Below are 14,987 nucleotides of genomic sequence, written 5' to 3'. Positions count from 1 at the left end.
TCCTTGTTTTTGTTGTTGTTGTTGTTTTTCCCCCTTTTCTTTTTAACACAACAGCATTCGTGCTGCATAATACCCTTTATGCAAATCTGGCCCACTTAGGAGCCGTTTCATCAGGGTAATGATTCCAAGGTCAGATCTTTTGCACATGAAAAGGGAGCATCAGAAAAACATAGTTAATGACTTCCTTTCTCCTGCCATGAATATGCAAGCATGGGACTAAAAAGGAGATGCAGAGATGGAGCTCAGAGAAGTAAAATAAATGCAGAGAATGGCGGCTGCGGTGAACAGCTTCGGAGAGTTTAGGACGGGCACATGCACACGTCCCGGAAGCGGGCCAACGCACACAGACAAACAGCGTGAGTACACTCCCAGCAGCAGATAACGGGAGTACACAAACACGCCAAGTGTTGACGGTTCAGGCGGACAAACAGAGCCGCTGCGCATTCACCGCTGCGAGAGACGTCGTGTCCGTGGCCGGTGGTCTTCGCCGGCGCGTGGCTGCCACCGTTGACGGCGGACTCCGGGTTGGCGGTTCTGGTGGGACCAGCGGGACTCGGCTCCTGTCAACAAAAGAACAGAACGGCTCTAAAACTGTGTCGCATGAAAAATTGATGACGAGTCGGCATCCAGCAGTAGATTCAAAGCGAATTCAGATCGTACCCACAGGACTGGATGATCGGCTTTTATATTCAAAACGGGAAAATAACCGTTTTTTTTGCAACAGTTATGACTTTTTACAAAAAGTCTTTAGCGACTTGGGCAGAACTCTGATTATTGGACCAGAAACTGTAGAGTTTATGTCTATTTAATGATCTGCTGGCACTCAAAGCAAATTCTGATCATTTCCAGCTGTGCTGAATTTAAATAGAACTAGTTTGGTGGCAGCATCATGGAGCGGCTCTGTTTCACTGCTAAGAAGGACAATTTCGAATTACTTCACATTATTTCGAACTAGATAGTTGCAAATTGGATGATTTCAAGACAATGAATCTAAATGAAAATCAAAACTGACTTTACTGAAACAGACAAAGTGATTAAAATTTTTTCTTTTTATCTACCATCTCTGTTGTTCATGTGACAAATGAGTGCAATCAAAATGAAGTCAGTAGTTGTGCGAAAATAATCCAATTGTCCAAACAAAGATTTACGCTCCATTAAAAAATAAAACACACAAACAAAAGAAATCACAAAACAGTCAAGCTGCTATTGATGCAGGAATAGTCACTGTAAATTCTTAAATCTAAATATGAAGTTTCTTTTAATGTTTGAATTCAAATATCTGCAACAATGTTTAAAAAAAATTAAAAAAAATAAAAAATACTTCTGAGAGCGTTGACAGGCATATTATCAAACAGCCACCCAGCTCTACAAAGGACCCCCTGCTCACAGACTGAGATAGCTGAAGGGAATCAGTGCTGCTGGAAGATGAAAGCAGATTTTTCTGGTCAAACAGACGGGAAAGTACACAGAACCCCACCAACCAACCTCTTACACACACTTATTTAAACTAAAAACGCAAACCTAGAAAACGCTGCCGAGTGAGGGAAGGCGTTCCAGTAGCTTCCAGGTATCAAACCAGCGGGTGGGGGGAGCATCTCCAGTGTCATGCAGTCCCTGGGGTTTCATTAGCGGCACCAACATCTTAATATACCATCATATCACTCCGCTGTCAATCACTCCGGCTTCATATGTGAGCAGGAAGCATTTACACACCAACTTCTGACAGTCCTCCTGCATCTGTCAGCGACATAAATCCTATGATAGCCCCCACAGCCCCTCCCATCCCCGCAGCTATCCCTCCATCTTCCCATCCATCCCTCAGTCGGAGGCCTTTGAAGCAGAGTGGCAGACAGCCAGTCAGATATCTTAATCCCATAACAATAAGGCGGGAGTGGGGGGGTGGTGGTGGTGGTGGTAGCATTCAAGAGGTTTACGTTAGAGGTAGAGAAAGATGTCTTGATATTTCTTTATCTGTCAAAAAATTTGAGCTCTCCTGTTTCTAAATGAGACGAATAAATGCATAGAAATAAGTATCCATCGCATTTTCTCATGACACAAACATTGATGTGTTTTATTGGGTTTTTATGAGGCAGGCCACAAAAAATATATATTTAAAAAATGGTGAAGTGGAAAGAAAATCTGATACCATTTTCATTTTTCTTTGCAAATGAAAAAACTGAATGTCATCCAATGAATTTGTATTGTGACCCCTTTAAGATTAATCCCCTAAAAAATACATAAATAAATAAAAAATCTAACTTATTTGTAGTTCCATTTAGATTTAGACAGGAACTTTGACCAGGCTGTTGTAATGCTTAAGTCCTTTGCAACTTCTGAATTATTCCCTAAAGTATGATGCTGCCACCACCATGCTTCACTCTTAATATCTACAACAGAGTCTGCAACACTCCTTTATGATGCAAATCTATTATGTTGTTTGCACTGGATTTTTTTTTTTTTTTTTTTTTTGATATTCAAGTAACATGAGCAAGAATTTTCAGGTTTTCAATAGCAAAAAAAGTCTGGAAACTGGCATTTTTCTATCGAATTCCAGCTCCACAATTCTTTGTGTAGCTCTAATTAAAACCCAATAAAATACACAAAGGTTGGGATGAACACAATGAAAAAATGTGAGAAAAGTTCAGGAATAAAAAAAATATATATACTGTTACGACACAGTTTACCTTCTTTTTCTTTTTAAAAAGTTTTGCAATTTATACATTTCCCTTCACTTTATCATGGACCAATTTGTGTTGCTCTAACAAATAGTCAGAAATAAAAGCTTTAAGGCATGTTCTTGTCTTTTGCAAGACACTGGGTGCCTAAAGGAAGATTTCGATTTTTCTGCTCCAGACAATAGGGGGGGTTTCCATCAAACGTTCCTACAAAGCTATGCAGATCCGAGCTGAACCTTGAACTGTGCTTGAGAGCATTTATCCAACGGCTTGAATGACGAACAAAGACACAAACACAAGCCACAGACAAGATGTAAACGCCACAGTGGGGCAGGTCGACCCCGGTCGGCCCGGGAGCCCTCCCAACTCGCTACTTGGCTTCCACACGTTATTACCGAGCATCTGCTTTAGCTGCTGTGACGCTTCCTTTTAAAGCCTTTGAAATAATCATTCAGGGTTCAGCGCAGAGTTCAGCAGAGAGGTGGAACTGAGAGCAGCCGTTTTCTCCCGTTTGTCATGTCTGATGTGTTCCTGATCAGGCGGAGCGTGCAGGTCTTCGGCGTCCTCTCAGGCAGGCGATGTGAACGGTGATCAGTGTAGGATTATTTTATGAAATGAGAATTAAGAAGCTGAGATATTTCAAGTTTGTTTATGAACAGTAGTTAGATAAAGTAATAATATTTGCTTAAGTTTTAAAGTTTCTGACACTTCCTTCTGTTAAGGAACTTAAAAACGTTTTATTTTTTATAAAACTTTTAGAAGGGTTTAATAATCTCAAGACTGCATTCCCCCATAAGTTAATTAATGCGTTTTGATCTCATCACATTAATACAGGCTGAACTCATTAATTGTCCAACTAAATCAGAAAGTCTTATAAAATATTAATCATTCAGTAATGGACTTGAATATCTTTGGGTTTTCTTGGGGTAGGGTTAATTCCCAATGGGAATTTGGCATCAAGTTGTAATTGAGCAGGTGCCGAACATGACGAAGACGAGGAAAAAAAAACAAAAACAAGAGACAAGGGTGAGAAGATAAAGGATCAGAAAACCCAATATCATTTTACAAACAGAAGAGAGGCAGAAGGAAGCATCTGAAAACCAAACAGAAACGCAGACAGGCATGCAGGAGTCTTCAGATTGACTTTATTTAAAGAAGAAACAAGCAGGTAAGAGGAAAGCAAATAGATATTCATAAAAAAAATGAGAAAGGTAGAAACAAGCCATACAGTCTGAAGAAAACCCAGTAAAGTGTAATTGTCAAAGCAATATGACAGAAAACAGAAGCAGTCAGAGAAGCACCAGGTGATGGCACAGAGATCACATGACTGAAAACTAAAAAAAAAAAACAGAAAACCTTACATTCATATTATTCCTGAGTTCATACTAATGAAACTAATGCAAACTAAATCCAGTCTTGGAGTTTTTTTTTATTTTTTTTGTAAATGTATTAATTCAGAGTCCGTCTGAGAGCTGCCTGCATGGTGACACGGTTGTGTGCATCGTTATGCGAGTGTGTGTTTCTGTTGGCGTGACTGTAGCTGCCCTTCCTGCTGTGAGGGGCCGGGGCCCCGTACATCTGTCCCGCCATTGCTCGGATGTTTTCGATGTAACTGCGGCCCTGAACGTTGTCCAGCGTGCGGCTGCGTGCGTGTCTGGACTTGTCTGCGTCACTTTGCGCGTTATCGATTCTGACACGACCCTGATGTGGGTCTGCAAACACGTGGCTGCGTTTCTGTTCAGAATCATCCCCTTCCCTGTTTAGGTTGCCTGGGGAGACGAACCCAAACTTATTCGTAGCATTCGACTTGTGTGCCTTCCTCCTTTCTGCATCGAAACCCCAACATGGGTCCGTATGTCTGGGCCCATACGTGTATCTGGTGTGCGTCTCCCCCGGCCTTTGTCTGCAGCGCTGCCTGTGGCTATGAGGCTCAGACGCTTGTCGCCTGAGCGTGGGGAGGAGGAGGAGGGAGGAGCGGCAAGGCGGAGCAGGCTGCAGCTGGCAGAGGTCACCCACCCGTACCTGATTGCTGGAGCCGGCTTTCACGTTGGGTTGATGGCTGGAGTTGGTGTTTGTTGCCGATCTTGTCGCAGAGTTGCCGCTACCGCCCTGGGAAAAACGTGAAGATGTTAAATATGGGTAAGCATTTTTCAGTTTTCAAACTTTTCCAGCACCGCTTTGGTGACAAAAACAATATACATAAAGTAAAGAAGACTGTTTCAGTTCCCTATTTTGTGATATTTATTACTGTTGTTCGTAATATCTTCTACATTTGACAACAGGGATAAGGTAAACTAAAATATAACAAAATATTATCGTATGAAATGTCTCTATTACACAGATTCTATACTCCTGACTGGTGCGAGAAAGATACAAAAAAAATCTCCAAAAAATGTTCTTCTGTGGACAGCCAGCATTTGAAGCAACATACTTTAAGAAACGCTCCAATTTTCTGAGAAAGTGAATTTTCAGTTTTCAGTAGCTGTGATCATCAAAATTAACAGAAGTAATAAAATAGCTTTCCAAGATCTAACTAATCAAATCTTTCATACAACATTCACTCATAATTTTTACCCAGAAGTACTTGTATTATATTAAGCAGCAACAGGCAAAATAATTACCTTTTTTTTTACTATTTTGAGGAAAGAAATGCAGCCAGATATATATTTTTTTTATTCCAGTTGTGTAATATGTCAAATTTCTAACCAACATGTAGGACAGCTGGCTAATATCTAGGCTGTAGTTGCATTTTTCAAGTCTAAAACTATAACAAGCAACATGATTCTCAGCTGAATTATAAATATTACAAATTTTCCTGCCAAAACGGCGGTATTTACTTCTAACACAAAGTCTTTGAACAGAAGCAGCTGAGGATTTCATAATGCATAAGCAACACTGAATGTTTCATTTAATAAAAGTCACCAGACGAAAAGTAAGAGCAAAAGACGTGGAAATTTTAACACGATGCCCCACATTTACGGAGCTTCAAAGCAGAGGGAAGTGGCAGAGGCATATCCAGCTATTATAGAGTACACTTCTTTTTAAGCATGGCTGCATTAATTTGTCATAACAGCATGATTTGTTTTAATTCACAGAACTACAGAGTGAACTTCTTTGCATTTGTGTTTCTTTTTACACAAGAATATGCTGTAAAAACAGATTTATTCAGACAGGAATACAGTAGTTTTCAGCAACGCTATGAAACGATTTTAGCCTCACCTGTCTGGATGACCGGAGGACCACGAGTTGGATGGTTCCCCGCATGTTCCCCTCTGACGACATGGACCGAATTAGCGTGTCCATGGCGGCCTGGTTGGAGTGCCCGAGCAGCGACTCGCCGTTCACAGCGATCAGTTGGTCGTTCACGTTTAGCCGACCGTCCTGATGTGGAGAAATTAAAGGAATACTTTATTGGGTTACTGCTACATCCCATCAAAACACAGTGAAGTTTGTGGTTATAGCAGAACAAAATGTGGCAAACCGGCTAAGGGCTGTGATATATTCTGTTACACAGAATATAAAATAGGAGAAATGGGACAAGGCACTGATTAAGTTTTAAAAGTAGAAAGTGAAGTTAGAAACTGGAGGGAAGCTCTGAAATAAATGTGTGTGTGTGTTAGAGAGATAGAAAAGAAAATGAAAGAAGGGTGGGAGAAGGCAAGAAAATTGTGGAGTTAGCAATCTACTGAGAGCGAGAGAGCCATGATAAATACATAGAGCAGCTAATGGAATAGCCTCTGTGGGCACTAAATCACTTCTAAGTGTTTTAAATAGCAGCCTTTTGTAGAGAGGCATCGCAGAGAGCTGCCCTGCAGGGACAGAGGGAGGAAGAGATGGAAGCAGGCAGGCACAGGGAAAAACAGGAATAATAACGATGGAGAGCCTCCAAGACGCACTGGAGTGAGTGTGTGGAGTCATGAGCGCCCTATTATGGTCAGTGCTGACCTCTGACCCCACTCATTAACCAGGCACCGCCTTGGCTGACCTTAAATCTATACCAACAAGAACGCACAAGAACATGTTGCTGCCTGTTAGCAAAAACTCAAACCAGTCAGAGCTGTGCGAATTTCTGACTGTTTCCTCTGTGTGAGAGTTTAGATTTATGGCCATAACCCGACCCAAACATGACCTGATATTATTGATCGGGTCTGATCAGCGTAATGCCTCTGCAGCACGTTTAATCCTACAATACATCCAACACAGGGTTGGCCAATCTAAACTCTACCATGTAAACTGTGGCGGCTTCAATTTGGCTCCCCAGCATGATCTTTGGAATGATCAGGGATGAAGTTAGAAGAAGTTTTTTAAATATAATTAAGGCCTGGGGCCTGACTGTCCCAAAAAACTTCCTTAATGGAAATGGGTTGGATCTCTCCATGACTCGTCTCTGTCTCCGCCCTGTTTCCTCTCAGCCTCTGTGATTGTGTCAGTCAGGCTCAGGGGAGATCCTTCGGCGCCGCAGAGATTCATCACAGCCCTTAGCCGGTTTTCATTTGCATCCATCAACACGGTGGAGGAGATGCACATTTATCCGTATTGTGTTCCCGCTGAGAGCCCCCCGCTTATCTTTCTCTCTTTCTACAGCTCGATGATGCTCCTTTCTTCCTTCTCTTCTTTTTTTCCTCCCATCTCATCCCAGAGACCTGTTTCGCAGCCAGCCGGAGATCTTTTGCTTTACTAGGCCGTTCTGTCTGAACGCTATCCGCCTCAGCAGCTGTCGGAAAACTACTTCTAAAGGAGCTTCTGGGAGCCGACGCCGTCTGGCTGTACTGATCCCAGACCAGCCGTTTATCTCCAACGGCACAGTCGTCTCTGTTCCCGTTTGTCGCGCGGAGCAGATCTGGGAGCGGGAGAAGTTTTGAGGCGAGGAGCGGGGTATCGAGGCCAAGTGGAGAAATCTCCAAAGTGTTTTTTTTTTTTTTTCCTGACGCACTCAGAAGTTGGAGAGAGTGCTGAGTGATACAGATAAGACGGCTGCGGTGCTTGTGCAGCGAGGCCGCTAGGGGTCAACGGGTGTCAAAGATCAAGGGAAGCAAGAAGGGAGGAGGGACACAGTGGCGGAGAAAGACAAGAAATGAGTCGGGGGAGATGAGAGGAAACGGAGAGATGCAGAGGAAAGAGGGAGGAAGAGTCAGAAGGAATAAGATGGAAACATTTGAAGCTTAGACTAGATGTTAAATATTTAACTAAATTCATGCGTTTCACCATTTTCAAGTTGTTCGACTGTTATGAACTTCTAGAGGTGAGCAGCTTGGTTTCAGAATTGGTTGCTGAAATGTGTTTCACAAATAAACTTGACTTAAAATTTGGATCTTGCAACACAGAATATTTGCCTATTGAATACATTGTATTTTATGCCTGGAAAATGACAGAAAAAGGAGTATTAATGCTTTTGGGAGACTCGGTTTTTCATGTTTTACAGCTTTGGACACCAGTTGAATTGTTTTTTTTTTGTTTTGTTTTTTAACTGCAACGCTTCGGGTTTGGTACAGTATGTTTCCTGGATCGTCTGTTTCCCAGCTCACCTTATGCGCAGCCCCTCCGTGGATGATGGACTTGATGAAGATTCCCAGATCCTCTCCGGTCTCCCTCGACCGGTTCCCCTTCAGGCTGACGCCCAGGCCGGCCGAACCCGTCTCATTGAGCGGGATCTCATACATCAGCTGCTCTTTTCCTTCCTCCATTGCTTGACTGCTCCTCTCCTCCCCTTTCTGAAAATATATATATATATTTTTTTTAAAAGAAAAAAGAAAAAGAGCTTGTAAACAAGCCACAAATCTGAGCCCGATACTCCACGCACATAAAGCCTGCTTAACATCATAACCCCCGTGCACGATACCCGATTACTGATGTGGGAGCACCATATGCGGCTGATAAGGTGTCTGCCAACAGTACATTGATTATATTTAACACAGGAAGCCAGAAAACATGAAGGAAGGAGGAGAGAGACGGATTAAATAGTCAGATAGAAGGTGGCTGCGGGGAGGAAGAAAGAAAGCAAGCCACTGTAGCGAGGTTATTCCATTTAGAGATGAAAAGTAGACGGAGAGAGAGTCATTTCTAAAGGAAACATAATAACCTTTTCATAGCTCCTCCTGAAGCACAGTGGGGGGAAGGAGGAGGAGAGTAAAGGGGGAAGGATGGCAGAGAGTAGCATTTAAAAGTAATAACCCATCCCTGAGGTATACCCACTTCTTCTCCCCCCTTACTCTGCATTTCATACAAATCTCTCAACCCACTGACTCCTCCACCTGCCTACTTCCTACAGGTCTTTTTTCCACATCTTACACCCACACACGCCTCTCATCCACTGCTACTTGATGGGAGGAAAATGACCGTGGCCGACAGCGGGGAAGGGGAAAAAAAAGAGAGGAAAGTAAAATGTCTATCATTAACGGTTGCTAATGCGCAATTTAGTCTCCTTGAGAAAAGGGTGGGTTCCCCTCAACGCCGATCGTTTCAGAGAGGCAGAGGAAGGTTTGTTTTTTTGCGTGTGTGTATGATTTTGTAGGGATATACAAATATCCATTAAAGCGCTCATACTCACTTGTCGCACATCTGAGGAGGCCCCGACGGGATTGCAGGAGCCTTACGTCAGACACCTTGATCCAAGACGCGTCCTCTTGGATGGTTTTGCAAAAAACTCACGGCTACATGAGCTCCCCACTCCAGTTTTGCTTATAATCTCACAGCCTCTTTTCCTGTCAGATCTATTCCTGAACTGCCGCGGCTTAATTAAAACAACAGGCTGTCGAAGCCTTCAGGCTGGGAGGGACACTCGGCCCTAAAGTGTGAGTCGGAGCTCTCAAGTCACTAAAGGTAATGGAGCGAAAGAAAATCCTGAGAAGCTGTGACACGCTGATCCATTTAGTCCCCGGTTTTCACTGCCGTACAAGTGGGTGCTTATTAATTGCAGGCTAATAGACTGTACTGTGATTTTTTGACGGTAACTAACATTCTCTGGGTTTAGAGCCGAAGACGGGCAGCAAAGGGGAAACTTAGGGTTTGAGTGGGGAAACATGATGATCCAGTCCTGGGTAATTACGTGAAAGCTACACTCCTGTATGGGTTAAAGAGCTGAAGTTCCTCCAACAGGCGACACAAAGTCAGACTTTTTAAAGAGTTGAATGAAAGTACAGATCTGCCTCCAGCAGACAGACCTACTACACTACAGACAAATGAATGAATGGATAGATGGATTGATAATGGGTAAGTGAATAAAGACTAGATGAATGAACTATAGATTGGAATATATGGAAGGATGGCTGCATAAATCTGGGAAATCCAACATTTTACTTTATTTTTCTTATTTCATCTTTCTTAATCGAGGCTCCTACTCGTCATATTTTAATGAAAAAAAGCAAGTGACCAGAAAGTCTGGAGCCAGATCCTTCAAGTAATGAAAAAAAGGGATTAACTTCAAACATCCATAAAAAAAAAAACACTCCTGAAAACAGAAAGTTCTGCAGGTCTTTTTGCTGATACCATCTAGAACCTTCACATGGTGTTCAATACCTTTGCCAAGAAAATAAGATTAATCAGGCAAAATGAGTCCTTCAATAGTCTCAGGATCTATTTTCTGCTTCAGACTAATTGGAGACTTTCAATCACAGCTTATTTTTATCAACAAGGGATTTCAGGGTGACATTATTTAAAACCAGAAGCTTTCAAAAGACCGCCCTGCTTGACAGACACTTGAGAGGATTCAGGTGGCGATGTGGGAGGTTTAAAACATTCTGTTATTCTGCAAATATACTAAAGGGTGAAGAGGGCCAAAGCGAAGCAGTGGGGTACGACAAAAACGTTTATTTGTTGTATTTTACCACCGATTTCCATGTATTTACACAACCAAGTGGCTCGCAGACACACAATTGCAGTCTGCAATAACTCCCCTGATGCCAGTCTCCTCGGGGGCAGATTGGGTGGCCGGGACCCCTCCTCCATTTATCATTTATCGTTAGCCCTCAGCAATGGCTCTTTAACAAGCTTTTAGTCAGAAGAAGAGGCCACCCTTTTCAACACCCAAATGAGGAGACAAAAAGGAGCTTTTTTTTTAACCCCAGGGTGGGTGGTGAGGAGTATGCGAGGAAGAGTGGGGGGTGATACACAGCGATTACACACAGAGGCTTTTGTCGGTGAGGATTTCTAAATGTGGGGTTTCAAAGCACGGAGGATTAGCGGTGAGAGCGACATTCAATTAAGATGAGATCTCTCCGCGCATGACGGCGACGACAGAGCTGCCAATTAATCGCATTAATGTCTTCCCTTTTCGCAGCTTTACACCTTTACCTCAGGATGACGAGGAATGACAATAAAGGGGAAAAAAAGACAGATTGAAGGATAATTTAGGCGGAAAGAGAAAAAAAATAACTCAAAGACTGACAGGATGAGAGAAATAAAAATAAAAAGAAGAGGATGAAAGGGGAATCCTCCCTTCCTTTCCTGTGAGATGACCCAGTCTTGCTGGCATCAGAGGGTCAGCCATGTGCGCGTTGACCCCCACGGTCCCCATTCACTCCACACAAACACTTCCATCATCCACTCGACAAAAACCCCAATCGTAATAAAAAACTGAAACAAAAGAGGCCGTGTTGAACGAGAGAGGGAGACGCGGATGCAGAAGTGCTGACAGGAAAGAAGCTGTGATTAGAAGTTATCACTTTTTAATTACTTCGACAGTGAGAGCGACTTAAAGGGATGTGGAGAAGGAAAAAAAAACGCTTTCTTTTGTGTCCTTATAATGAGGCTAATTCACAGGCTCTATTGTTAGTCATTTGAATAAAGAAGACTGCTTAAAGCTTTCGGTGATGCAAGCTGCTTATGGATCACAACTGAATTGAATCAATCAAGTTCAGAAAGTTCCTCTGAAATCTACTTGATTTCTAAATGATTAAAAAAAAAATCTTGAGCAGTTAAAATGGAAGCATCTTTACAGTTCGACGACGAAGAGTGCAGTCAAATCGCTTATTAGTCATACTTGCTGCAGAGCTTTTGAGACGTAAATGTCAGACTAAAATATGCCAATAAATACTAAACAGTTGGCCATGAAATTTTGTGCAAACACTCGGATTTCCTCTGAGGATTAATATGAACGTCTTCTGGTCATCCCTGATGCAACCGCTTTTTTCTTGAGTGAAATATCTTGGCGGCTGCAGCTACATTTGGCTTTAAAACGTTTCAGGCCCCCCCAATAAGATAAACGAGTGCATTCTAGCAGCCATGTTACTTTTTTTATTTAAAGAGCGAGGCGTGCAATTTAAATTAGCAAACAGATTTTTTTTTATATCTGCTTTTCTATTCGAATATTGAAAAGGTAATGTAGGTCCTCGTCTCTAGTAATTTTGAAATTTTTGGCTGATTTTAACTCTAGCTACTCCTCAAATAGCTGATTTGGTGTAGACATTTCACAACTTCTGACCATAAAAGCTCACCAAATACAATCACTGTGTAGAACGAACTAACCTAGACTAGTCAAGGACATAAGTAGGAGCACAAACCTTCCCCTTAAACACAGTTCAGACGTGGTTTTCCTGAATTTATTCAAGTCTTCATCTGGTATTATTTACTCTGGCTGCGACAGAAAAAATATGATCCAGCAGAAGAGAAAATTAGACCGTGATTGATGCCATTAGCTCAGGCTGTACATTTATTATTTGTAGCAGCGATAGCAAAGTTAGCCAAGGAAAACGAATCATTGTGAAAAAGCCATTAATCTCTACAGAGGCTTCATGTTAAACTACAGTAATGAGCTTATTTGCTTGATTTAGTTGAACAAATACCGACTGGGATACGGACACATCGTGAGTGTTTTTACTCGATATTATAGCCTCAAAACCACATTATTGGATGTCAGAAAATGTACACACACTAATTAATTTGCAGGCACTCCTGATAAAGCGTAAGAAGCCTTTAAAAAAGGTATGTTTTACTGTTTTTCTAACTGAATAAAACAACCTTTTTGATACTGATATATCTAAACAATGGGAAAAATAACATGCAAAGTGGTGTTGGTTTTCAGTAGTTTGCACAATTATTTACTTTTTTAATATCATCTCGGAAACCTCACATTCATAATCCAGGACTTTGTTTCTCTGGTTTACAAAATGACATAACACCAAAATCATTTCCATTAGCTGCCGACCATTAGGTAGAATAAGAAGCCATTTTTATTTTGGCACTTAATACTGAGCACAAGATAAGCAGAGGAGTAAAACTTTGGGTCCATAATTGGGAACAAAATGGAAGGTGGATGTTTTCCAACTTAAAGTCCTTATCCATCACCAATTGTCTTGACTGGACATTTAGTTTGTTATTGATCTCCAAACTCTGCTTCCTAGATGTACATTGGTAACGGATTTTGAACTGAATATTGATCAGATTTGGAAATCGTATGCATGGCATATTTTGTGGGCTAAAGCCCAACTGCCCAGTTTTTTTCATCTTTTTAAGTAGGGCGTGTGTTTGCATGCTTTTATCTTTCCCTGTAATGTTTCCCGCATCCCTTGCACTTTTCAACACAGTGACATAAAAAAAAGTGTTTCAGTGTGTGCTTGGGGGGGGCCATCCTAACATCTCTGAATCTGAGGACCGTGCTGAAGGAAGATGAGGAGTAGATCTCACGGGGGCAAAGGCAGCTTCAGCTTCCTCTTATTTCTCCTCATCTACCTCCCTCCACTCCTCTTTAAATCTCTCCTCTCATATGCACAAATACCAGCAAGTGTTAGAATGAGGCTCTTCAAAGTGCACTTGTTATGCCAAGACTGCCGGGCCATTAATGAGGGCAAACTATTTTGGGAAGCAGTAACTTAGCTGTTTAAAAAGACGTGGCGTTTTCATGTGTGCGTGCATGTGTGTCAGCGAGCAAAATAGAGAGAGAGAGAGTGAGGGAGAGGGAGAGAGCACTTGTGCTCAAGTTTTTATCAAGGACTTGGAGATTCTGTGTCTGTGTAGGTGTGAATATGCATCAGTCACTACAAAGTCCCACTCAGAGAGCTTTGAAGTGTTCAGGATAACCACAGAGGACAGACGGGTGGGAGGAAGTGAAAACATCATTTATAGTGAGCCGGAGAGTTTCAAGGGGTGTGTGTGTATATATACGTTTTAAAGAGTGTTTATTAAATGTCACCCTGCGACGCTGACCTTCGACACCCTTGGCGGTAACAGGTAAACTGTCAGTGAGCATGTCAAAAAAGCGAGGACACGCTCCCCGCGTTTCCTCGGTGCGCGCGTGACTTCCTTTGCCATCTCTGTGTCAACAAACCAGAGGGGGACAGGAAGGTCGGAGTGTGGCCCGGTTGGGTTTGAGTGTGTCGTTGTGTGGTGCGAAAGGGCATGACGAGGTTTTCTCCTTTGGGAGAAAGTGAGGGAAAAGGCACAATGCGAAGGAAATGCATGAAAAAATAAAAACATTCACAGATGAAGATAAGGCAAAAGAAAAAAAAAGAGAGTGGAAGGAAGCATGAAGCACACCCAGGATGCGGCATGATCGGTAAACGCAGCGGTGTGAAGCTACAGCAGGACACGTGTGTTGTTTTTGCTCTCCATTACCAGCTCTCGGGGCAGGAAGACGTCCTCCTGCCGGGACACCAGCACGGACACCACCTCTCCCTGCTTGGTGCTGCGCAGCATGCCCACCAGTTCCTCCTGGGTACGGCCGGTCATGTCCACTCCATTCACCTATACGAGATCATTTAAGAGCAAATATTTACACAGTAGTTCTTCTTATTCAATCATAGAAGTTGGTTTGTAAGTAATCTCTTAAAAAAAGAAAAGTAGTTGCGCCGCTCAGCCAGCAGGGGGCGGGGGGATGAGTGGTCATGTGATTATTTTGCCTGCTTTTGCTGTTCTCTTCTCCTCTAGACAAAAGGCATGATGCCCAATGTGTGCTTTACCTCCAGGATGCGATCTCCAGGCTGCAGGCGGCCATCTTTGATTGCTGCGCCTCGCTGCAGGATGTTCTTAACCAGAATTGGCCCTGGCCCGTGGACTGCCGTGTCCCTGGTGACCACGGTGAAGCCCAGACCCTCAGTGCCTGGCGGGGAACAAAACAACATCAGTGTAGGGTAATTTTTGTCCCTTAAATAAGATGCTTCATTATCAATTTAAAGCCTTAATGAAATTTTCCCTTTCTTCACTTTCATTTCCCCATCTTTTCTGCTGAACACTGTCTTTGATTTTAACATCGTCATCCACTTTAGCTATTTTTACAAGTCCGTTTCCCTAAGGGGTTTAGATGCCAGGCTCTGCCGTGGGAGCCGCTGGGAAAAAGGCTCTTCCCCTAGCTGGATTAGACAGCCTCTGCCTTTAATTTCA

The 14,987-nt window shown here is 42.6% G+C and overlaps 1 protein-coding gene across 1 annotated transcript in view; it reads right to left on the bottom strand.

Annotated features, from left to right (window-relative positions):
* The window catches only part of pard3ba (par-3 family cell polarity regulator beta a), a 126,683-nt gene that overhangs the window by 66,604 nt on the left and 45,092 nt on the right, over positions 1-14,987 (bottom strand). Inside the window, exons 9-14 of the mRNA XM_088013764.1 lie at positions 14,567-14,706; positions 14,223-14,351; positions 8,201-8,386; positions 5,895-6,056; positions 4,698-4,784; positions 449-560 (exon numbers count right to left, since the gene is read on the bottom strand). Of these exons, the coding sequence (XP_087869890.1) occupies positions 449-560; positions 4,698-4,784; positions 5,895-6,056; positions 8,201-8,386; positions 14,223-14,351; positions 14,567-14,706 (816 nt within the window). The remainder of the gene's footprint in view (positions 1-448; positions 561-4,697; positions 4,785-5,894; positions 6,057-8,200; positions 8,387-14,222; positions 14,352-14,566; positions 14,707-14,987) is intronic.

The sequence above is a fragment of the Poecilia mexicana genome, unplaced genomic scaffold (assembly GCF_051168715.1).
Source record: "Poecilia mexicana isolate PSO_F unplaced genomic scaffold, ASM5116871v1 scaffold_2, whole genome shotgun sequence".
NCBI lineage: Eukaryota > Metazoa > Chordata > Actinopteri > Cyprinodontiformes > Poeciliidae > Poecilia > Poecilia mexicana.
This window is presented reverse-complemented; position numbering and strand designations above follow the sequence as displayed.